At 45.5% G+C, this 24,011-nt stretch overlaps 1 protein-coding gene across 1 annotated transcript; it reads left to right on the top strand.

Annotated features, from left to right (window-relative positions):
* The first annotated feature begins 409 nt into the window (after window positions 1–409).
* LOC311132049 (endonuclease/exonuclease/phosphatase family domain-containing protein 1-like) lies at window positions 410–22,797 on the top strand. The gene is made up of 7 exons (XM_084165214.1): window positions 410–1,757; window positions 14,676–14,727; window positions 19,069–19,179; window positions 21,217–21,351; window positions 21,508–21,646; window positions 21,831–22,025; window positions 22,275–22,797. Exons 1-7 carry the CDS (start codon window positions 907–909, stop codon window positions 22,460–22,462), a joined length of 1,671 nt encoding a protein of 556 aa, XP_084021340.1. The 5' UTR covers window positions 410–906; the 3' UTR covers window positions 22,463–22,797.
* Window positions 22,798–24,011: the final 1,214 nt, after the last annotated feature.

Genomic DNA, 24,011 nt, shown 5'->3' with positions numbered 1-24,011 from the left:
TAGAAAATCAAATTTTAGGATTTTGATGTGGATTAAGTGTTTTATAACCTGTTGATGAAGTAATATTCCTTATAACACATACAATGGATTATACCTCTCCACAGTCCACAGTTGATTAATCCTTTTGTAAAGGAATGTTCTTTATGCAAGTGAAAGTAGCCTAGCCTAAACTATTAGGCTACATTTTACATGTGATAGCCTGTATTGAGATATCTGATTTTGACAGCTCTTCTCTCTTTAGATTGTAACCATTTTAATTTAAGCATGTGTTCTAATGTACACTGCATCAGATCTGAAGTCATCTTCAAGGACAGAGTAGAACATGTGGACAGAAAAACGGATTCGTCAGTCAGGTTAGAGCCACGCCCCCCTGATGTGACGACGAGACCAGCTGGCGTTTAACGCGAACACGGTGCTGCAGCATCAGCAGGCAACTGTTGACCGACAGTTCCTCTAGGCAAGCTGACCGGTGTGGACGGTTAATATACCTGAACATTCAGCAAGGAAATAACACCAGTAGGCTGGTGACAAAAATGAGATAGACAGCTAAAGGGCTAAAGAATTGGACCTGCGAGGGGAACCGAGTCGAACTGCTGTTTTGTGCGTAAACCTGTCTGGTGCATATTTTCTATCTATTTTAATCCCGAAAAAACAAACAGACGATAAAACGTACTACGGCTCATATGTCTGTAAATTAAAACTGTCACGTCTACAACTTTCTTGCATGCAGGGCATGTATCCGAGCAGGAGTCGATCAATCACACTGTAGGCTACTTTTCCACGTTGCGCGCCTGCTGCTGTGGTGCGGCTGCTGTGGTGCGGCTGCCTTCGCGGCTCTGCCCAGTCTACCCACGGTTGAGACTGTTCGAAGCCACAGTAAATTGCACTGCCAACTGAGCCGCAGCCATGGGTGGGAATTTGGGGTGCCACCGCTCGATCCCCAAAGACCCTACGGATTTCAGTAACAGCAAGCGCAAATTTAGCGCCGCGTGCAACTTCAGCCACATCCTCGTGAACCAGGAGCGGTTGAATATCAACACCGCCACCGAGGAGGAGCTGATGACTCTACCCGGAGTGAACCGCATGGTAGCGCAGAATATCGTGCAGTATCGGGACTGCATTGCGGGGTTTAAAAAGGTAGAGGACTTGGCTCTCGTGAGCGGAATTGGTGCCGGCAAACTGGAGATCATCAGACTGGAAATATGCGTCTCGAGCAGGACGAGCTCGTCCCAACACTCGCCGTCGTCTCAGCGTAAAGACTTCGAACCATACCTGTCATGCACAGGTATGAACATTAACACCGCCACACCGGCGCAGCTCATGAGCATCCGTGGCATCACAGATAAAGTAGCGAAGAACATAGTAGAATACAGGATAGAAAACGGTCCGTTTAAAAGCATCGAAGACTTGGTGAGGGTCAATCACATAAACTCGTCTCTATTGGACAAAATCCGCTTTCAAGTGTTCGTGGAGCGTTCCAGAACACCTTCCACCAATACCAACGGGGGGTTGACATACACCACCAAGTCTCATCCGAGCCCCACATCGTTCAGTCTCCGGAGTGAGGATCTGGATCTTCCACCTGGGGGGCCGACTCGGATAATGTCTGTGCGGCCCAACGTAGAGCCTCCGTCGGGGATGCGGGAAGGGAAGGCGGTGGTCAGGGTGGCTACCTGGAACCTCCAGAACTGCTCCTGTGAAAAGGCCAACAATCCTGGCATCAAAGAGGTCGTGTGTATGACACTGCTTGAAAACGAGTAAGTATTGATCTAAAACCTACAGACATAAACTGTCCATTTTATAGACATACGTTGTCCTGACATAATGACATGTCCATTATACATTGTAGATTACACTGAGTGTACAAAACATTTAGGAACACCTTCCTAATATTGAGTTGTGCACCCCCTTTTGCCCTCAAAACAGCTTAACTTTGTTGGGGCATGGACTCTACACAGCCTGCTCTCATAGACTAGACATAACATAGTAAATGTAAATCCGAGACACTAATTAGTATGATATGTTATATTTGGTATGGTTACATAAGGGTGGTTGATCGGGGTGGATGGGTGGGCGTATAACGCAAACGTCTAGCAACCCAAAGGTTGCGAGTTTGAATCTCATCACTGACAACTTTAGAATTTTAGCTAATTAGCAACTTTTCAACTACTTAATACTTTTTTGCTACTTTGCAACTACTTAGCATGTTCGCTAACCCTTCCCCTAACCCTTTTAGCACACCCTAACCCTTTAACCTAACTCTTAACCTTAACCCCTAACCTAACTAATTAGCCACCTAGCTAGAATTCGTAACATATCATACGTTTTTTTCAAATTCGTAAATTATTGTACATTTTTCTAATTCGTGACATTGTACGTTTTGCAAATTCGTAACATAATACGAATTGTAATTCGTAACATATCATACGAAATGGGTGATGGACAACCACAAATGAATACATACCATATAAAACGTAACATATCATACAGAGTGTCTCAGACTTACGTAAAGAATAATACGAAATGCTCTGAAACCAGCTTGCTCTACAAGGTGTCAAAAGCGTTCCACAGGGATGCTGGCCCATGTTGACTTCAATGCTTCCCACAGTTTTGTCAAGTTGGCTGGATGTCCTTTGTGAGGTGGACCATTCTTGATACACACAGGAAACTGTTGAGTGTGAAAAACCCAGCAGCATTGCAGTTCTTGACACACTCAAACTGGTGTGCCTGGCAACTACTACCATCCCACTTTCAAAGGCACTTAAATATTTTGTCTTGCCCATTCACCCACTGAACGGCACTCATACACAAATAACTTTCTTCTGAAATTCGTCATTATATTCTTGTTCTGAGAAATTAAGGCTATTCCATGTGAGAAATTGCCAAGAAACTGAAGATCTCGTACAACGCTGTGTACTACTCCCTTCACAGAACAGCACAAACTGTCTCTAACCAGAATAGAAAGAGGAGTGGGAGGCCCCGGTGCACAACTGAGCAAGAGGACAAATACATTAGTGTCTAGTTTGAGAAACAGACGCCTCACAGGTCCTCAACTGGCAGCTTCATTAAATAGTACCCGCAAAACACCAGTCTCAACGACAACAGTGAAGAGGTGACTCCAGGATTCTGACCTTCTAGGCAGAGTTGCAAAGAAAAAGCCATATCTCAGACTGACCAAAAGCCATATCTCAGACTGACCAAAAGCCATATCTCAGACTGACCAAAAGCCATATCTCAGAATGTTAGGACACACACACATACACATACACAGACACACTGTGTTTGCGGCAGACTGAAACTATCCCTGGTGTTAAGACTGAAACGCAGTGGCGGCCGCTGATTGGGTGAATACCCGGGGCGCGAGGTGGTTGGAGTTGTCAACAAAGGAGCATGACAGAAATATGATGGTACTTTTTCGACCTACCGGTAGTTTCTTTGAGAAGATCTATAAAGTGATCTGTGCATTTTGAACAACAGCATAAATACACGTATTTGACTTTTGCATGCAAAAAACAAATTACCACTGTTGCACGCTGCCACTGTTTTGAACAGATTTAATTATACTATTTAGAATGAGCAACCAGCTCACGAAAGAACGAGCTTGTGCACCAGGGAGAACGCAACAAGTATGCAGACGCAAGTTAAAACACGTTATCTAATTGGGGATAGCTAGCTAACATGTCAGAAAACATGATGCGCTAGCCAGCTAATTTTCATTCTGAAATAACTTCATATTTCCGAGTTAGATATTAGTTTAGAAAGACTTGAAATTAGAGTTAACTAGCAAGCAAGCTACCAGGTAGATAACTGGTTAATTTGACCAAAAGATCTACCAAACTATTTCTCAATGTTTCTCAAAATTAGTGTAGCTAACTAATTAATATGATCATGTTTTGTGATACACCTGGTTTTAAGCTGTTTTAGTCCACACATTATACAGTATAACATGATGAACACCGGGGGAAACAATACAATTGGACATGCTTTTTTTTGTCCTGTCAGATCTGGGATTATCAGGTCCCAGTTACCCACAACTGTTATGATTATTTATTTACAAGTTAATTACAATTAGCTTTTTGGTTTAGTGCCATCTGTACCTGATAGGGCAGATGTATTCAGAAGTAAGCCGTCTGGTGTGAGAGACTCATTGGGAAAAGGAGACTAGAGCAGACCCAGAAGTTCTGACTGAATGGACGCACATTTAATCTCCCCAGGACGGTCCATTTACTTTGTGCTGTTAGAATTTATTTACGCAACTCAATATTCGGGAGGTGTTCATAATGTTTTGTACACTTTGTATATAAAAAATAATCAAAGTTTGACCAATCACAAGTGGGGGGCCGCCCCTAACGCCCTGATTGGCGGACTGCCCCTGAAACCGCTACCGTCAGAACATGTGTACCTGTCATGGTAATTTCTGCACCCAGAGTCAAATATTACGGTGCAGTCCCAAATCCAGTCTGTCACGAGAGAGTACTGTCATCATGCACATGATCCCCTCGTGTCTGTCGCTGAATGTAAAGAAAGAACACTAAGTACTGTGGTCCTCTGTAGCTCAGCTGGTAGAGCACGGCGCTTGTAATGCCAAGGTAGTGGGTTCGATCCCCGGGACCACCCATACACAAAAAAAAATGTATGCACGCATGACTGTAAGTCGCTTTGGATAAAAGCGTCTGCTAAATGGCATATTATTATTATTATTTATTATTACTGCCCCACCCTAGTCTCAAAAAGTACAGTGACACACACACTCATGTTTTACTAACCTTGTAGGGACACACAATTGATTCCCATTGAAAATCCTATTTTGCCTAACCACAAACCTCTAACCCTAATTCTAACCATAAACCTAAACCTAACCCCTAATCCTAAAAATAGGGGACCCAATTTGTTCAAATGTACTTTGACCCCAAATACTTCCTCGTTTTCCTCCTCTGTACTGGTTTGGAAGCAAAAGCTCTGATACTTCCCCTGGCTCTCCCTCCCATTTCCTGGGTGCGGAGGGAATGAAGGGAGAGAGGTGGCGGGGGGAATAGGGGAAGATGGAGAGAATGGGAGCAAGGGAGGGAGAGACGGTGGATGGGAATAGAGCGAGGTAAGAAAGAAGAGGAACGGGAGGTGTAGCGAGAAGTGTGTGAGGAGAGGTGGAGAGGGTGTTGTCTGTTTGCTTAGCGCTGAGCTGTGGAGCGAAAGATCACAGGCTGCAGGCAGGCAGCAGGGCTAATACTTGTGTTTACAGTGCAGGCTGAGCTGGATTGTCTTGGCCTGCCTCCAGCTAGCACATGGAGCGAGCCACTGGAGTTCAATGAACTCCTCCGCTCTGCTCTGTGCTGCACCACACGGAACCAAAGGTTAGACAAACAATCGTCTACAAGTGCCGCCAGCCTGATGCAGCCTTGGAGGAAAGGAACACCCCTCGAGTTATGTGTAATCAGTCAGCTGAGCGGTTGGTCTTCCTACTACCACTCCCTGGCTGAGACAGACGGAGACTAAGGGAACAGGGAAGTGGCCCCATCAGGCTGACTAGCTAGAAGGGACGTGACGGGGATAGGGAGGTTACTATAGGCTAGCAGGGAGTAAGGTTAATACAGTTCAGCAGTACAGAGAATGTGTAGAATAGAGCTGCTGACACACAGTTGACTCGTATCTCTAGAAGAAAAACAAGTAGTCTGGCTAAGATGTTGAACAGCTGTATTACTGACAGACTCCAGGGATATCCTCTCTGTGTACTATGTTGTGTCAGGGAACGGTAGACGAGGGAATGGTAGGCCACAGAAATGCTGTAATGTCAGTTTTGCAAGATCGGTGGAGTGTGATGCATTGCGATATCGATTGTGCCATTTTTTCACTTTGGCTGTCACAAGAGGCAACTTCTTTCTTCTTTTGAGCTAGTGGTAGGGGATTTTGTCTTGGTCAGTGTAAAAATTACTGTGGAAATTAGATTTGGACATAAATCAGACAACTGAGAAACCACATGAGGTTAACCATGGACGTGCAGCTATAGCGAAAACAAACTCACATGCTGCCTTAAACACACTCTCTCTCACTCTAGGTCAGCCTCTACAGGGTTAGTGGAAAAGGGCTTCCAAGGTTTAAATGGGTCTGAACTGACTTGATGTACTGAGGAAACCACTCTTGTTTTTACGTTGAGGGCAAACTAACAACTGCTTTCACTGCAGTCTGAACTTCTATACAATCAACCCTAAAAAGCAATAAACTCCCCCACCCCAAGGTATGTCTGACACACTCAGGACAGGGGTGTGGATTAGAGACCTGTTGGAATGTGTTCTGATCTTCATCGTTAATGAGGTTTGTCATTAGAACCCTGACAGTGTTTCTGATCTAAATCGATTCAACCAGACCAGCCCAATAACAGAAACAATGTGTTCTGTGTTCATCTGAATGGACATGATCTGATCAGGGAAAATAGTATCAGCTTATCTAGTTGGCTATTCTAAGGTCAGTCGATCAGTCTCGTAATGTAATCATCCAGTGATTCCCATCACCACACAATCTCTGGACAAGATCTTCTCGACGACTCCTAAACATATTACTGGTATTACAGATCAACTGTGTACTCTTGCTTCTAATATTGAAGCATTATGTTCTGTATTGGGTCGTTCCATTTGATTTCAATCACTTTTTGATTTGAACGAAACTTTCCATACATATTTGCCCATGGAAGAAGTGGTCAGAAAGTGATTTTTTTTTTTTTACCTGAATGCCAAAACATTTAGGATGGAGGTGCTCAAAGTTGACCCATTTTGCATACCTTACCATGAGACATCCATGCCTTCATCACTGCAAAAGATACATGGTTGAGTTTGATATCATTTAAAAGCTTACAAACAGGGTTGTCAAACTATTTGATAAATTCTTGAATAAACACAGCACCCTGTATTCAAGAGCATGCTGTGTCTCAACCGATGATGGGCACAACACAAACACCTCAGATGATGTCAAATAGGGTCTAAATTACAACATAAAAAAAAAAATCGTAGTTTACGCGTTTTTAGATAATTGATGTTAAATGCAGGTGTTGCCTGCCTGCCACTCACCATGTTAATCCCTGTCCTAGTGCATGATGGGAAGGTCACATCTACATCTAACCCACAGCAGCAGGTATGTCCTCCGACTCACAGAACAGAGCAGACTGCCTGTCAAAACAGACAGCATGACTATGTGCTGGACTCTGCTGCTATGGTACACAACCTCTGTGCATCCCAATGAAATACGGAGCTATCGGAGAGGCACAGTTTCTCTCAGCCCTGTCAGCGTGTTTTGTGATGGTGTGTGTGAGTGTCTCAAGATTGATGCTGAGGTCATGAGCGATGGTGTGTGGTGTTGGGGAGGTCAACGCTGACCGGAGAGTGTGTGTGTGTGTGTGTGGAGCTGGCGCTGAGTGTTAAGAGCACAGAGGGAGAAGGCACTGGTGGAAAATTCCATTAGCGCCGCAGTTTGTGGCCGATAGTAGGACAGACTGTGCGTGAGAAGCATTACCCAGAAAACACTGCTTCTGTCAGTGCCAGGACGGGAGCAATCGTGCCCCTCCTGTAACTGTAACCAGTTTGCAGTTTACACTGGTACACACTCTGCCTTGAAACCAGCATTGCACTGGTTCTCAATTGACCCAAACAACAAGCTACACTGATACACCATCATCTCTCAAACCAGTCTGCACTTATAAACCGCTATCTAGTACAGTACACTCTGAAACAGGATTGTTCCAAGGTGACCTTCGTGCTGCAGCTCATTAATTTTAGTTACAAAACTATATCAGTGTTATCAGATTTACGCTTATCTGACAAGTACAGACAGTTTTCCTTCATTGTGTATTCAGTGCGTGTGTGTACGTCTACAGTAGGTTTCCTACCCTGGTAAATCATTCAAAGTTTCTGCGTGACAGTGGTTCTTTTCTCCATTGTAATGACATTGAGGGATTACAGTTTTTCTCTGAGCTGTATATAATGTGACTCTGCTCTCCCTCTTCTGCTGCAGTGTGGATCTTTGACCTTTGCTGCAAGCCTCCATCTTTTTTCATTCTGGTGTGCGTGCCCTCTCACTTGTTTCTACATTGCAGTAGAGCCTTCTTTTCTCATTATTCTTTTTTGTTTTTTTGGTGCCTGCATGGGGTGCATTTGTTAATCTGCCTATCCTGTCGAGCTATGAGGAGGAATGAGTGAGGATTTGAGGAGTCTGAACACGCTATCCTGTTATTTATACAGTACCAGTCAAAAGTTTGGACACACCTACTCATTCAAGGGTTTTTCTTTATTTTTACTATTTTCTACATTGTAGAATAATAGTGAAGACATCAAAACTATGAAATAACACATATGGAATCGTGTAGTAACCAAAAAGGTGTTAAACAAATCAAAATAGATTTTAGATTCTTCAAAGTAGCCACCCCTTGCCTTGATGACAGCTTTGCACACTCTTGGCATTCTCTCAACGAGCTTCATGAGGAATGCTTTTCCAACAGTCTTGAAGGAGCTCCCACATATGCTGAGAACTTGTTGGCTGCTTTTCCTTCACTCTGCGGTCCAACTCATCCCAAACCATCTCAATTGGGTTGAGGTCGGGTGATTGTAGAGGCCAGGTCATCTGATGCAGCACTCCATCACTCTCCTTCTTGGTCAAATAGCCATTACACAGCCTGGAGGTGTGTTGGGTCATTGTCCTGTTGAAAAACAAATGATAGTCCCAATAAGCGCAAACCAGATGGGAAGGCATACCGCTGCAGAATGCTGTCGTAGCCATGCTGGTTAAGTGTGCCTTGAATTCTAAATAAATCACTGACAGTGTCACCAGCAAAGCACCATCACACCACCTCCATGTTTCACGGTGGGAACCACACATGCAGAGATTATCCGTTCACCTACTCTGCGTCTCACAAAGACACGGCAGTTGGAACCAAAATGTCCATTGCTCGTGTTTCTTGGCCCAAGCAAGTATCTTCTTATTGGTGGTTCTTCTTCCTTTAGTAGTGGTTTCTTGCAGCAATTCAACCATGAAGGCCTGATTCACACAGTCTCCTCAGAACAGTTGATGTTGAGATGTGTCTGTTACTTGAACTCTGTGAAGCATTTATTTGGGCTGCAATTTCTGAGGCTGGTAACACTAATTAACTTATCCTCTGCAGCAGAGGTAACTCTGGGTCTTCCTTTCCTGTGGCGGTCTTCATGAGAGCCAGTTTCATCATAGCGCTTGATGGTTTTTGTGACTGCACTTGAAGAAACGTTCAAAGTTCTTGAAATGTTCCGTATTGACTGACCTTCATGTCTTAAGGTAATGATGGACTGTCGTTTCTCTTTGCTTATTTGAGCTGTTCTTGCCGTAATATGGACTTGGTCTTTTACCAAATAGGGCTATCTTCTGTATACCCCCCCACCTTGTCACAACACAACTGATTGGCTCAAATGCATTAAGAAGGAAAGAAATTCCACAAATTAACTTTTAAGAAGGCACACCTGTGAATTGAAATGCATTCCAGGTGACTACCTCATGAAGCTGGTTGAGAGAATGCCAAGAGTGTGCAAAGCTGTCATCAAGGCAAAGGGTGAAGAATCTCAAATATAAAATATATTTTGATTTAACACATTTTTGGTTACTACATGATTCCATATGTGTTATTTCATAGTTTTGATGTCTTGACTATTATTCTACAATGTAGAAAATAGTAAAAAGAAAGAAAAACACTTGAATGAGTAGTTGTGTCCAAACTTTTGACTGGTACTGCATATATTAGTACACACTCTCCTGTAAGGTCATGGTCACACTAGCATCAGACCCTGTGTCTGCACTGCGGCCAGGTCACCTGTGGTCAGTGCAAGGAGGCCGTGGAGCCCCAGAGGCATTCTATTTCTATGGTAGCCTCTCATTGTGTGATCACACCTAGAGAAGAGGAAGGGAAGGGGTGTTGTCACCCTCGTAGAGCTCTCTGGCTCCAGACCTGTTTGTATTCACTAGTTCCTGTTTTGAGAACAGACCAGAGATGTCGAGATCTCTCTCACAATCTAATATGAAAGAATTAGGGTGTTAGGGTAGGGTGGAAACTCTAGTGTGGTGGGTAAGCAAAAGCATCAAACAATTTGAAGACCGCAACCAAAGTAGCTAGATATAAATAAATACAAATCTCTAGTGCTGGATATTGAGTGTTCCTTTGCAAATGGGTCCATAGTACATTCTATAATAATTTGTCTCCGTTTAATATCAGTCGATATATGACCGTGAAATAGTCTCATATCTCTGGGTGGACTCTCTGCTGTCTGTTCTTATCAGGTTAGTCTCGTCGGTCATCCCTGCCTAATCTCTCGTTTATGCTCTTCATTTCATTCCCTCCCTCTTTTTATGGACTGGGTGCTCCAGTGAACCACCTCCACCTAATCAGTCCCGAGCAGAGAAGACCGGGAGGCTAACGTTGACATATGTATTTTTTTCTATTTATATTAGCAGATTCGGCGTTGCATAAAGGGTCAAAGTCAGAACAGATGCAACAGTAGTGTTGTGTAATGTTCAATAATAACCACTGGAAAACGGACAACCTACTGAACTTGAGACGTGTTGGGAGTAGAGTGTGGCAGAGCACTAATCCTGCTAGTCGCAAGGTCTCCAGTCCACTTCTCCAGTCACATCCACAGTGACTGAGCTGTATGCTAGAATTAGAATCAATCTTAGCTGTCCTGTCTGTCTCCTGATACATATTCATATACTGGACCCCTGGTTCCGGAACTGTCTGTCTCCTGATACATATTCATGTACTGGACCCCTGGTTCCAGAACTAACTGGGAAGTGAAGGTTGAAGAGTCGAGAGGTGACGATAACAGATTCCACAGCATTCTGGATCTGACGTGTGAGGGATCTAACGTGAGAGACGTTTCCCCAGGCTGTTGGGTGGTGTGTGGGTGGGTCCACTGCCCTATGGGTGGGTAGAGGGAGTCCACTGCCCTGTGGGTGGGTAGAGGGAGTCCACTGCCCTATGGGGGGTAGAGAGCAAGGGAGTCCACTGCCCTGTGGGTGGGTAGAGGGAGTCCACTGCCCTGTGGGTGGGTAGAGGGAGTCCACTGCCCTATGGGTGGGTAGAGGGAGTCCACTGCCCTATGGGTGGGTAGAGGGAGTCCACTGCCCTGTGGGTGATTAGAGGGAGTCCACTGCCCTATGGGGGGTAGAGAGCGAGGGAGTCCACTGCCCTATGGGTGGGTAGAGGGAGTCCACTGCCCTGTGGGTGATTAGAGGGAGTCCACTGCCCTATGGGGGGTAGAGAGCGAGGGAGTCCACTGCCCTATGGGGGGTAGAGGGAGTCCACTGCCCTATGGGTGGGTAGAGGGAGTCCACTGCCCTGTGGGTGGGTAGAGGGAGTCCACTGCCCTATGGGTGGGTAGAGGGAGTCCACTGCCCTATGGGTGGGTAGAGGGAGTCCACTGCCCTGTGGGTGGGTAGAGGGAGTCCACTGCCCTATGGGGGGTAGAGGGAGTCCACTGCCCTATGGGTGGGTAGAGGGAGTCCACTGCCCTGTGGGTGATTAGAGGGAGTCCACTGCCCTATGGGGGGTAGAGAGCGAGGGAGTCCACTGCCCTATGGGTGGGTAGAGGGAGTCCACTGCCCTGTGGGTGATTAGAGGGAGTCCACTGCCCTATGGGGGGTAGAGAGCGAGGGAGTCCACTGCCCTATGGGGGGTAGAGGGAGTCCACTGCCCTATGGGTGGGTAGAGGGAGTCCACTGCCCTGTGGGTGGGTAGAGGGAGTCCACTGCCCTATGGGTGGGTAGAGGGAGTCCACTGCCCTATGGGTGGGTAGAGGGAGTCCACTGCCCTGTGGGTGATTAGAGGGAGTCCACTGCCCTATGGGGGGTAGAGAGCGAGGGAGTCCACTGCCCTATGGGTGGGTAGAGGGAGTCCACTGCCCTATGGGTGGGTAGAGGGAGTCCACTGCCCTATGGGTGGGTAGAGGGAGTCCACTGCCCTATGGGGGGTAGAGGGAGTCCACTGCCCTATGGGTGGGTAGAGGGAGTCCACTGCCCTATGGGGGGTAGAGGGAGTCCACTGCCCTATGGGGGGTAGAGGGAGTCCACTGCCCTATGGGTGGGTAGAGGGAGTCCACTGCCCTATGGGGGGTAGAGAGCGAGGGAGTCCACTGCCCTATGGGTGGGTAGAGGGAGTCCACTGCCCTATGGGTGGGTAGAGGGAGTCCACTGCCCTATGGGTGGGTAGAGGGAGTCCACTGCCCTATGGGTGGGTAGAGGGAGTCCACTGCCCTATGGGTGGGTAGAGGGAGTCCACTGCCCTATGGGGGGTAGAGGGAGTCCACTGCCCTATGGGTGGGTAGAGAGCGAGGGAGTCCACTGCCCTATGGGTGGGTAGAGGGAGTCCACTGCCCTATGGGTGGGTAGAGGGAGTCCACTGCCCTATGGGTGGGTAGAGGGAGTCCACTGCCCTATGGGTGGGTAGAGGGAGTCCACTGCCCTATGGGTGGGTAGAGGGAGTCCACTGCCCTATGGGTGGGTAGAGGGAGTCCACTGCCCTATGGGGGGTAGAGAGCAAGGGAGTCCACTGCCCTATGGGGGGTAGAGAGCGAGGGAGTCCACTGCCCTATGGGTGGTGCTGTCTTAGAGAGTGATTGAGTGCACAGTGCAGCAGCTAGGTGGAGTAAGCACCTATGGGACCTGGCACCAGGTGAAGGAGAAACCACAACTCAGACCAGAAAATGCAAATTGAGTTGCTTTTTGCATAAGGATAATGTGGGTAGCATACTAAGGGGAGAGAGAGGAGGTATGGACTTGAATAATACGCCATTGAGAAGCCTGACTGAATCCGTGTGGGTTGGCCACTCACCAGCTCGTAGGACCATGAAATCATGTCAAACATTCCCTCAGCCAATCTCATTCCCAATGCCTTATCAACATTTGCTGCATCACATGACGCAAGTCTGTCACAGCTACGCAGAACCAACTCATTTAGGGCAGTTATTATTACTTCCCCTTACATTTGTCACATACCTTGATTGTCTTATATCATAACTGTTATCCCAACCGATTGTCTTCATTCATGGAGTACATGTGGGCCACAGCAACCCACCATGTAACCGGCCCAGTTTCACAAATACTTTGTGAATGAATGCAATCTGTTGAAAGGCTCTTTTGGAATGATTGGCATGGGAGCTAAGCTTGTGGTGTCCCTGAAGTAGCAGCAGCGTTTCACAAATAGAAACCCCCCCCTGCCTACGCAACCTCATTTCGCCATCTCTTTTTAGGATTACTAGGTGTGTGTGTGTGTGTGTGTGTGTGTGTGTGTAATTACCTCTTCACAATAGGCATAAAATACACTAGACTACATGTTTTAGCCCGAAGAAAATTTAGTCATTTTTCACTGCTGTAGATTTAATTATCTAATTAAAGTTAATCAGCTTTGATCAATACTGTGGACAGGGGGCCATAAAACACTACCTGGTCGTCATTGGAGACCGATGATGTGCAGTAAAACATGAGGAGGTGCTATAAGATATTTCCATAATGCACATACTGTAACAGTGGGGGGTGTAATCCCATCTGTGAAACACCTCTTCTGTTACAACTGTATTCCATAGTCTAAGCCGTTGAAGATAAAAACAATTATAAATCCTATTATCAAATTAGGTTTCTCTGGGGCCTATTTGTTTTTTACTTGTCTGAATGTGTCAGTGAACGAATGAGGAATGTTCAGTTTGCTCATTTAGTTAATTGCCAGCAGTGTGGATCTGAGTGAGCGAGGGGCACAGGAGAACAGTGTGTGTGTAGCAGGATGGAGCGAGAGAGAGGAGAGTGGGTCAAGACGGAGGGAGAGAATGGTGCTTATGCTTTGCCCTTTTTTTATTATGCTGACTAGTGGGCTGGAAAAATTATTAGAAAGTAATCAGATTGTTTACGGAATAGTAAAGTTCGGTTCCACGCTATCTCTGCACCAATGTGTTTGTATATAAAATCTCCTCAGCTTGTAAATAATTAAAAATATAAATATTAGTCATTTAGCAGACACTCTTATCCAGAGTGACTTACAGGAGCAATTAGGGTTAAGTGCCTTGCTTAAGTGTACATCGACAGATTTTTCACCTAGTTGGCTCAGGGAATCGAACCAGCGACCTTTCAGTTACTGACCCAACACTCTTAACTGCTAGGCTACCTGCTGCCCATAGTCCAAAGTCTACTCTCCCCCCTCTGCCTTTCTCTGCATAATAAATTATTTGCATGCATCTGAAATGCACCCTATTCCCTAGTGCACTACTTTGGATCAGAACCACTGTGTATAGTGCACTATGTAGGGAATAGTGTTCCATTTCAGACATATCCATTGAAGTTAGTTAGTTGTCACATGGTGCCTCGGGGGGGAAACATCCTGTATGTGGACGGAGGCCCTCTGTGTTTTCTCATAACTGTTGTGGTTGTTGTGTAAATAATGCATTGGCCTCTCCTCTCTATTACCAGAACTGGTGTGTGTGTATATATACTACCCTATCATATGGCTAATAATAACACAAAAGTCAGCTTGGATAACAGAGATGATTCGCCACTGTTTTATTGATGCATCCATGTGTCTCACACCATCTCTCTCGCTCTCTCTCTTTCTCGCTCTTTCTCTCTCTCTCTCTTTCTCTCTCTCTCTCTCTTTCGCTCTCTTTCTCTCTTCTCATTCTCTCTCTCTCCAGCATCAAGTTACTGGCAGTCCAAGACCTGGTAGATCGGGAGGCCCTTGACAAGGTACAGTGTAGCAATCCCTTTCTTCACCTACTAGATAAAATACATTTTCTTATTGATTTGGGGAGCAAAGCTCTGTGTACCCATTAGTCCACCAGTACATATCATCTTTATGTTCGTGATAATTATGAGATGCTCTTGACCGTAAAAACATGTAGCGAACCTCCCTCCCTTGTTTTCTCTCTATCTCTCACCCACTTAACCTTCTGTTCTTCCTCAATTATGCATAATTCTCAGTTTCTCTCTCATTCTTTCTCTCTCTCCAGCTTTTTCTCTCTTTCTCTCTCTAAAAGTCTGCTCCAGCGCTGATATAAACACCAACATAATTTAGACACCGGCCAACATATACTTGTAAACACACAAATGATATTCAGACTAGATCTGATCTGTTATCTATAGATCTATCCACTTAACTGAGTGCATATTCACCAGACATCAACCTCATATTGCTTCATTATCGTATATCAGGCAGCCCCTAGACATGACCTTCTCTGATTTTGTCCACAGCTACATTCTCCTAACCTCATTACCAAAGTAGAGCACAGACCTGCAGAGAGAACCCCTAATGGGTTGAGGATGTTACATAACATCCAGTAATAGAGAAGCAGGTATTCTAGCGGTGTACAGCAGCATACCAGGGCAGTGTCCCCCATCTCTATCTCCTCGCACTCGTAAGAAATACACCCTCTTCCTTTCTCCACACCTACCGTAGCAACTACTGACTTATTTATTGCGGTGAAAGCACAGGAGAGTGGCTTCACAGATCACACTCTAAATGTAAGCCTGGAAATAGAACATAGTTTACACCGAGGGAGCCAGGGGGAGATTGAGAGAGACCGTATGTGATGTGCTCCTGGAGAGAGAACTAGGTCGGCAGAGCTAATGTCTCTCAGAGAGAGTTACAGAGAGAAAGTTTCTTTCTGAAGAGAGGGATTGAGAGTTTCTCTCTGACGAGAGGGATTGAGAGTTTCTCTCTAAAGAGAGAGGAGAGAAGGGAGCTGAGAGGAAAATATAGGCAGAGGAGAGATGGAGGGGAGGAGGATGCTCTGAAGAGAAATGATTCCTCTTTCCACTCGTCTTCCACGGATAAAATGTTCTCTCCCTCCCTTTATCTCTGCACTGCAGGCAGTCAGTGAGTCACGAAGTGTGAATGGTTCTGATTTCACACTATGTCCAAACCCAAAGGCTACGCAAGTTGCCAGAGACTCTCTGTCACTGCTCTAACATCACATATGTCCGCCTTGTCTTATTCCCTCAACTAATTCCTCAACTCCCTGTAGGGTTTCTTTAACTCCCCAATGGAATTCCACAACTTGAATGTTACATAAAATTCCAAAACTGAAATTACCTTTTCTAGTTTAATAACTTCTAGTTGAGAGTTCCCCCTATAATCAGACAAAACAAGATAGAACTGTAAATGCATACTTTAGCCTATATATTTTTGGGAGGTATTTTGACGTTTTATTGACTGATCGGGATTAGAAAATGAGGTGGGGAGATAGATGAGTGGGATGCAGTATAGAATGTGAGAGGCGGAACGGGGGATGGAACTGCTGCCTCCAGTGGCATATCTGTTCCAGGGGTGATAGCACTTCCACTCGACAAGCCCCCAACACCAAAATACATACTTTGATTGGCTTTCTATTGGTTTCTGTTATAATTTGTTTACCTTTGTAATCTCTGCAAATATGGTCAACACACCTTATGAAGTCTCTGTCTGTGATGCAGCATCACACACCACACGCTATGACACTATGACTAAAGCAAAAGTTTGAGTTGACATATTTACTGACAGTTGACAGTTTTTACTGTTTAGTCACTCTAAGGATGTGTAGCAGTCTTAGTCACTGTTTTCTTGTTCTGTTTTGTAGCTAAGGAACCTTCTGTGGTTTGTGGTGAATTACTGAGCAGTGAATAATGATTCCCCTAAAAGATTACTCTTGGTGTTCTTCTAGTTGTTTACCAGATTTTGCTAGTGTGAAGTTCAAAACAACTTGACTGTGTTAACCAGAGTTACATTAGGGCTGAGACTGACTGAGAGTAGGGACTTTCACACACACATTTTCTTAGCCCAGTGCTATCATTAACCCTAGGTTAAATCTGACCGAGGTGGCTTACCCTTGTTTCACACAAGCCCTTAACCCTGGGCTAACCAAACAACAAGCAAGAGTAGAGTAACATGGTGGGGTAGTTGGTTACATCACAAGACACACCCACACTATTTACAATTTTGACCCACACTAAAACACTCCCACACATTTCCTTTGTATTCTTTCCCTCAGACAAGTACTGTATTTATCTATTGTAACACCATAGTGAAACGTGGTGGTCATGTGTGGATTTGCTATGCTTCCTTATTTCCATGACAACAAGTAACTATCTGGAATAAAGCTTTCTTTCCTCTTACTCACTCCTGCTAAAACATCCACGGTCTCCATGGTGACCAGTTAGTGTTTTATGGCCCCCTGTCCACAGTATCAATCAACGCTGATTAACTTCCATTAGGGCGGCCCCCCCTTTTGAAGGCCCTCAGAATTTTTATATATATTTTGTTTTTTGGGGGGGGGGACTCAGTCGGGTTCTCAACTTACTGTTGCGAGTTACAATAGTGGAATACACAAGGTGAAATTTGGTTGAGCATCAGCAGTTTTTCTCTTGTTATGTCAGCCACTGATAGTCAGTCAGTTAGCCCATGTCAGCTAACATTTTTAGATAGCTGGCCGATTGGTAAATTAGTCTTGTAGTAATCATGGATGAATTACTGCCCAGGGGGCCCCCATTGATTTTGTTAGTCAGTCTCACTCAGATGTCATATTAAAAACTGCAAACATTTCTCTCCGCCCTATGGAAAAATGTGTAGAATTGCAGGAAGTGATTTATAGAATTACTAAATCTTCTCTCCACCCCATGGCAAAGTGTGTAGAATGATACAAAATGTACTCTAAAACGTAAAAGGAATTCTCTACGGGCTGGGAGGTTTGGCGCCGCAACTGTTTGGCGCCCCCCCTTATTTTCTTCCGGCTGCCGTTTTGAAACTTTGTTATTAGCATCATTTATTGTGGGCTGCTTGGTGCTGGATTACTGCAACTCGCTGTTGGCTGGGCTCCCTGCCTGTGCCATTAAACCCCTACAACTTATCCAGAACGCTGCAGCCCGTCTGGTGTTCAACCTTCCCAAGTTCTCTCATGTCACCCTGCTCCTCCGCACACTCCACTGGCTTCCAGTTGAGGCTCGCATCTACTACAAGACCATGGTGCTTGCCTACGGAGCTGTGAGGGGAACGGCACCTCCTTACCTTCAGGCTCTGATCAGTCCCTACACCCAAACGAGGGCACTACGTTCATCCACCTCTGGCCTGCTAGCTCCCCTACCTCTATGGAAGCACAGTTCCCGCTCAGCCCAGTCAAAGCTATTCGCTGCTCTGGCACCCCAATGGTGGAACAAGCTCCCCCACGATGCCAGGACAGCGGAGTCACTGACCACCTTCCGGAGACACTTGAAACCCTACCTCTTTAAAGAATACCTGGAATAGTATGAAGTAATCCTTCTTCCCCCACCCCCCATTAAAAAAAATATAAAATAAAAATAAATAAAAAACGTGGTTGTCCCACTGGCCATCATAAGTTGAATGCACCAATTTGTAAGTCGCTCTGGATAAGAACGTCTGCTAAATGATGTAAATGTAAATGTGTCAGCCTGAGTTGGTGCTTGACATTAATAGTGCCTACAGGAGAGGATGATGGGGTATTTATTGATGTGGTAAAGACCCAGGCAGGGCACCCTCTGCTTTCCTGGTGCCCCATAGGGAAGCTCTCCCTCTGGGACTGATAGTAGACCTAGTAGCAGCTCAGCCAGGGAGAGAAGGAATGCAAGGCAGACTGTCTCCCTCTCCCGTGTGACCTTTCACATGTTAGAACACTACTGGTGTCTGGTGCACCCTGAAAGACATTTGGTCACTTCCTTTTTCTGAGTCTATTTCCTGTAGGATATGGTACTACTTGAGGTCATTTCAAATGGTATAATTGTAGGTCTAAAGGTATCATTTGAGGAGACATTTCAGTTCTATAGCTTTCACTTCATACTAAAAACGGTGTTCATTTAATTGTAAGTCTTTAAATATCTTCTGTGGCTATTTTAAGAACAGATCGTAGAGGATAAATCAACAGAGACCAATAATGTGTTGACAGTTGTTGTGATGTACTGCTCTGTGTAGTCATACACACCCTACATATATTGTAATGCCCACTTCATAAAAATAGAATATAGAATGACTACTACACTGTTTCTATGGTCTACTGTCCAGTGTTGTGTAATAATATGTACCCCTCGTCTATTGTGTTGCAGTTCTGTGTGGAACTGAACCAGGGCTCGTTGGACAGCGTGAGGAAGTGGAGAGGACCACGGGGGGTCTGGAAGAGTACCGTCTCTGAGAAACCCACTGGACTGTCCAACAAGGTAGGGTTACTGATTACATCACTGCACAAAAAAATATTGTATTCTTTCCCGTTCTGTCTTTCTTGCTTCTCTCTCTCTTTTTCCATCTCTCTCCCACTCTGTCCCCCCTCCCCCCCCCACCCTCCAACCCCTCTCTCACATCCCATCTGAAACAGACCACCATCTCAATAGTTCACACAGCCCAGAAATAAACACAGCCATTATTAGTAAAACATTTACTACACTCTCAAACAACCTTTCTACACTCATAAAACAGAACCTACTAAGGGGCTGTTATCAGTGACCAGACGTAACGAAATAGATCCCATGATATAAGGCCTGCTGTAGGAATCAAAGGTCTAGTACAGTATGATTAAAGCTGGTTGATTTATGGGACCCTTAGAGAGGACATTCCCATAATGTCTGTCCAAAACCACCAAGAATCTCTCTGAGAGGACACACATACGCACACACTCTGTCTTCCCAAACACCAGAAGGACTAAATAGCGGTGTTTATCCTCAGAGGAAGCTAGTCCTGATATGGACCCTTGATATAAACTTGAGCTTTATTCTGCGTCTCTGTGGGGATGGCTCCTGTCAATAAGATGGATAGTACAGATGATGTGGAGGGGGGTCGTAAACAAACCCTCCCCTCTGACCTCTAGAACTGTCAGCCTCCCAGCTCTGTCATCCCCTCTGTCCTCTAGTACTGTCAGCCTCCCAGCCCTGTCCTCCCCTCTGTCCTCTAGTACGGTCAGCCTCCCAGCCCTGTCCTCCCCTCTGTCCTCTAGTACTGTCAGCCTACCATCCCTGTCCTCCCCTCTGTCCTCTAGTACTGTCAGCCTCCCATCCCTGTCCTCCGCTATGACCTCTAGTACTGTCAGTCTCCCAGCCCTCCCTCTCCTAGTCCTGCCACTGCCAGCCTCCCAGCCCTCCCTCTCCTAGTCCTGCCAGCCTCTGCAGTTTGTCAAGGAGCTGTATTGTTAAGATGTTTTGGAATGGAGCTATAACTCTTCTGCTCCTGCCCTGATCTGTTCACAATAGAAGGATCTGTGTGTACGATTTGATTTCGTTTTTATAATGGCTTTTGGTGGTGGGGTGGGATGTGTGTGTACGATTTTGATTAGTTTTTAGTGTGTGTTTGGTATCTGCCCTCTGCACATGGTTTAAAACGCTCCACTGACTTAGCAGCAGGAAGATGTAGCCAGTGGGTATCATATCTGTCTGAGGCTCCACTGCAGTGATCTATGACACACATCTCTCTCAGTATCAAACTGGGCCATCTGCCGCTGGGTCTAGCTGTGATGCTGACCGTGCCCCTCTCTTACCCTGCTGTTACCCCCTCTTACCCTGCTGTTACCCCCTCTTACCCTGCTGTTACCCCCTCTTACCCTGCTGTTACCCCCTCTTACCCTGCTGTTACCCCCTCTTACCCTGCTGTTACCCCCTCTTACCCTGCTGTTACCCCCTCTTACCCTGCTGTTACCCCCTGTTACCCCCCTGTTACCCCCTGTTACCCTGCTGTTACCCCCTGTTACCCTGCTGTTACCCCCTCTTACCCCAGCACATGATCCCCTCAGAGAGGCTTATACCCTCCCTGGGTGAGAGGGGGCTCATTCAGCCAACAGAGAGGAGAACTGAGGATATCTACAGTATATAGGCCAGATATCCCCAGGCTCTTTATATTTAGAGGGCTAACCAGGAAACACCCTTAGTGATATAGTACAGAGGCTGAGCTCTGGCTTTGGGAAGTTCACTGAAGACTGAGTTGACTCCAATACTGGTTCAAAGGCGTCCTGAAAGTTTAACTAGTCTCTTTTCTTCACTCTTGTCTGTCTGTTGTCCTCCGTTTCCTCAGGGAGTCAGTTATTCCTCTGACTGTGTCTCCTGTTGTCCAATCTCCTCCAGGGAGTCAGGTATTCCTCTGACTGAGATTCCTGTTGTCCAATCTCCTCCAGGGAGTCAGTTATTCCTCTGACTGTGTCTCCTGTTTTCCTCTCTCCTCCAGGGAGTCAGTTATTCCTCTGACTGTGTCTCCTGTTTTCCTCTCTCCTCCAGGGAGTCAGTTATTCTGGATTCCTGTGGGACAGCTCTTCTGGGATTGACCTGAAAGATGCTTCGGTCCTGGAGAGTCCTGTCATCAATGGCAACGGGAAGCACCCCCACCCCCGGCCGTATCTCGCCCACTTTTATGTAAGTCAACAAGGAGTGCGTGTTTGGTGGGAACTCCCTAAACTGAAATTACGAACAAACGCATGACTCATTTTATTGCCCCTATCAATACCATTATAACCATATAATGTCCTGCCAGAGAGACTAACATTATGTTAATAGTTAATATGTGACTAGGTTGGATTGTTGGAGCTGACAATGGTCAATGTCCACATGAGAGCTCCGGCTAGGGCTGGGGAGTCCAACGGTAGGAACCACCACTCTGAGGAGGTTAAGGCCCATAGACTGACCTCCAGTATCCAGGACATACTGAAAGGTCAGTAGCTGAAGGTCAAAGGTCACCCTATTCTGTCTTTTCTAAGTTTACGTCCTCTTTCTCTTCCTTTATTCTTACCATCTTTCGCTTCCTCAGTGGTTTATTGTATTTGTTTATTTGACCTAGTTACAAAGCTAATGTAGCTACATCGCTAATGTCCATCTGTGGTTCATCTGTGTGACAGGTCAGAAGGGCCTGGTGGTGTTGGGGGACTTTGGCCTGCCCCCCCAGAGCAGTGAGCTGGACCAGCTTAGGAAGGAGAGGCTGAGCCCCCTGGTGCCCCCCAACATGTTCACGAACATCAGCACCCGCTCCCCCCAGGGCTCCCTCTGTCTGGACAACATCTGGGTCAGCAAGTCACTGAAGAAGAGCTACGCAGGTACGTCTGTCTGTCTGATGTCTATGCATGTAACTGTGTGTGTCAGAATATGTAGCGTTCATACCATTCTAGTTATTCCCACTGCAATAACATGCCAATCTAACAATTGGCACATGAATGCTAGATTTGCATGTGTCTGTTAGTGTTATGAGCTTGGCTATGGAGGGATTGTAGTGCCACCAGGAATAGAGTCTGATTGTGTTACCCTCTGACCTGTCTGTATCTCCATGTGTGTGCTTCCCCCTGCAGGACACTGTCTGGTGGTGCGAGAGGGCCTGACCAACCCCTGGATACCTGACAACTGGTCGTGGGGCGGGGTGGTGTCCGACCATTGTCCTGTCATGGCTGAGTTCTTCGTGGATGTGGCGCAGAAGGAGCTGAGAAACAGAGTTGCCGTGGTAGAGAGAGGAGAAAGTATGTCGAAACACGAACGGTGACTGCCGCTCGCGGTCGCCATGGAAATACAGGCGCGACCGTTGTGGAGGGAGATTGTGGCACTGTGGATGTGATATCAAACTGACTTGACTTTGCCCTGGACTGGATCCTGCTTTGGCCTGGGTTTTGCAGTGGATCAAAGGGTGGATTTTCCTGACAAATATGAATTGAAGCACCGAGATTGCCTTTTTAGTGTCCTTTAGCAATGTACTGTAGAGACTATCATGACATTGTTTTGGAGTAAATCATAGAAGACAGATACTGTGTGTGTGTTACAGACATGAGTGTGCCAAAACATTTTAAAAATGTATATGAAATAAAATGACATTAATAGACATTTTCTGTGTCAACTATGCTGATCTTTGATCTGAGATCCAACCACCAGAGCCCTAGATTGTTCAATACAATATGATATACGCAAACACAACTAATGTTAATTTAATTGTTGTACTTGTGCCTGTGACCTACCTATTGTAGCTGTAGCCTAAAGCTTGCACACTGATGCACAGTAATACTGGTACATTTAAGTCAGTGAGTGAAATGGGAGGCTGGAGCTTAGGTGTCGAAGCCATTAAAAGCTGCTCTATGAAATTATGTAAACAGGTCCTTAGCGTCTGTGTGTGGAAGTGAGGCAACTTGACATGGAGCCCGGGAACCAATTACTAGCTCCTTTCAACATATTGTCTGTCCAGATGAAGATAGGATACAGTATGTGAACACACACTCACACACCGTGATCTCTGAACTACAGTGCCTTCAGAAAGTATTCACACCCCTTGACTTTTTACACATTTTGTTGTGTTACAAAGTGGGATTAAAATGGATTTAAATTTCATTTTTTGTCAACGATCTACACAAATTACTCATGTCAAAGTATATAACTCTAATATATCTTAATTACATAAGTGTTCAACCCCTGACTCAATACATGTTAGAATCACCTTTTGGCAGAGATTACAGCTGTGAGTCTTTCTGGGTAAGACTCTACAAGCTTTGCACACCTGGATTGTACAATATTTGCACATTCTTTTTTTAAATTATTCAAGCTCTGTCAAGTTGGTTGTTGATCATTGCTAGACAGCCATTTTCAAGTGTTGCCATAGATTACGTTTTTTTAAAAAGTCAAAACTGTAACTGTAACTAGGCCACTCAGGAACATTCAATGTCATCTTGGTAAGCAACTCCAGTTTATATTTCGCTTTGTGTTTTAGGGTATTGTCCTGCTGAAAGGTGAATTTGTCTCCCAGTGTCTGGTGGAAAGCAGACTGAACCAGGTTTTCCAAATGTACAAAATCAGCAGGGGATCAAATACTTTTTTCCCTCACTGTACACTACCAGTCAAAGGTTTGGACACACCTACTCATTCAAGGGTTTTTCTTTATTTTTACATTGTAGAATTAATAGTGAAGACAACAAAACTATGAAATAACACATGGAATCATGTAGTAACCAAAAAAGTGTTAAACCAATCAAAATATATTTTATATTTGAGATTCTTCAAATAGCCACACTTTGCCTTGATGACAGCTTTGCACACTCTTGGCATTCTCT

Source organism: Coregonus lavaretus, assembly GCF_964263955.1.
Source record: "Coregonus lavaretus genome assembly, chromosome: 7".
NCBI classification, from domain to species: domain Eukaryota; kingdom Metazoa; phylum Chordata; class Actinopteri; order Salmoniformes; family Salmonidae; genus Coregonus; species Coregonus lavaretus.
This window is presented reverse-complemented; position numbering and strand designations above follow the sequence as displayed.

What these genes read in the sequence shown, in the direction of transcription:
- LOC311132049 (XM_084165214.1), top strand. Translation starts at nt 907, where the DNA reads ATGGGTGGGAATTTGGGGTGCCACCGCTCGATCCCCAAAGACCCTACG. An exon ending in ATGACACTGCTTGAAAACGA is followed by an intron (nt 1,758 to 14,675) that starts GTAAGTATTGAT and finishes CTCTCTCTCCAG; the next exon opens with CATCAAGTTACTGGCAGTCC. An exon ending in ATCGGGAGGCCCTTGACAAG is followed by an intron (nt 14,728 to 19,068) that starts GTACAGTGTAGC and finishes ATTGTGTTGCAG; the next exon opens with TTCTGTGTGGAACTGAACCA.